The sequence below is a fragment of the Hippopotamus amphibius genome, chromosome 3 (assembly GCF_030028045.1).
Source record: "Hippopotamus amphibius kiboko isolate mHipAmp2 chromosome 3, mHipAmp2.hap2, whole genome shotgun sequence".
In the NCBI taxonomy this organism is placed as follows: Eukaryota; Metazoa; Chordata; class Mammalia; order Artiodactyla; family Hippopotamidae; genus Hippopotamus; species Hippopotamus amphibius.
The window spans coordinates 111,691,430-111,692,686 of NC_080188.1; the positions used below are offsets into that span (position 1 = coordinate 111,691,430).

The 1,257-nt window shown below is 41.6% G+C and overlaps 1 protein-coding gene across 1 annotated transcript; it reads right to left on the minus strand.

Annotated features, from left to right (window-relative positions):
- On the minus strand, nt 1–942 carry LOC130849596 (olfactory receptor 5M9). Its single transcript, XM_057728590.1, has one exon. It carries the CDS (start codon nt 940–942, stop codon nt 1–3), a length of 942 nt encoding a protein of 313 aa, XP_057584573.1.
- Nucleotides 943–1,257: the final 315 nt, after the last annotated feature.

Here is a 1,257-nt window from a genome sequence, read left to right on the forward strand (position 1 = left end):
TCACTGCCTCAGGTTTGCCTTGATGATTGCTTTGTTGACTGCCTCTTTCACGTCTTTGTTTCTCAAACTGTAGATCATGGGGTTCAGCATGGGGATCACTGTGGTGTAAAACACAGCCACCATTTTCCCCTGTTCCACAGACTCTTCAGTGGGCCTTCTGAGATACATGAAGATGAGGGTCCCGTAAAACATGGTGACAGCTGTCAGGTGAGACCCACACGTGGAGAACGCCTTCCTCCTCCCATCGGCAGAGCGCATGCGCAGCACGGCTACTACAATGAGGGTATAGGAAACAAGGACCACGAAGAGGGAATACGTGAAGTTAATCCCGGCAATAACAATCATGGTGTATTCTTTGATGTGGACCCCCCCACAGGCAATCTTGATGAGAGGAGGATCAGCACAATAGAAGTGGTTGATTTCAAAGCTTCCACAGAAGTACAAGCCATAGGTCCATAGTGTGCAGATCAGGCTAACAGAGAATCCATAGAGGTAAGGCACAGAGATGAGCCGAACACAGACGGTCCTGGACATTTTACTGCCATAAAGCAAAGGGTTGCAGATGGCCATGTAGCGATCAAAGGCCATCACAGCCAGAATATACACCTCCACGTGGACAAGGGCAATGAAAAAGTAACACTGCACCAAACACCCCACATAAGAAATGGTTTTTGTCTCTGATAGTAGGTTTTCCAGCATCTTTGGAGTGACATTGGAAGAGAACCACACATCCACGAAAGACAAATGACTCAGGAAAAAGTACATGGGGCTCTGCAGCTGGGGGCTGATGCTGATCAAAACAATCATACCAATATTCCCCCCCAGAGTGATCATGTAAACTACCAGGAACACCACAAAAAAGAGAAGGCGAAGCTCCTGACAACTGGTCAACCCCAGAAGTATAAATTCTGTCACATCTGTGAAATTTAGCATTGTGTTCATTTAGACTCAGTCTGCGTTGCCTATGGACAAATTAAAGAAATAATAATAATAATGGCTTTGTTTTATTCTTGAGACATTTGAGTCATATTTATCTGTATTTTAATTCAAATTTAAAATCAATGTAGATTTTGCACAATATCCAAGACTAATAAGACTATTAAGCACATTTATTTCTTTTAATAGGTCTTATAGGTAATTACCACCAATATTTATCAGCTTCTTAACTCTAAAAGAGACAATTACATTCATATATTTTTAGAATTACACATTTATGTTTTGCTAAATTATTACAATAATATGAACATCATAGGGCTC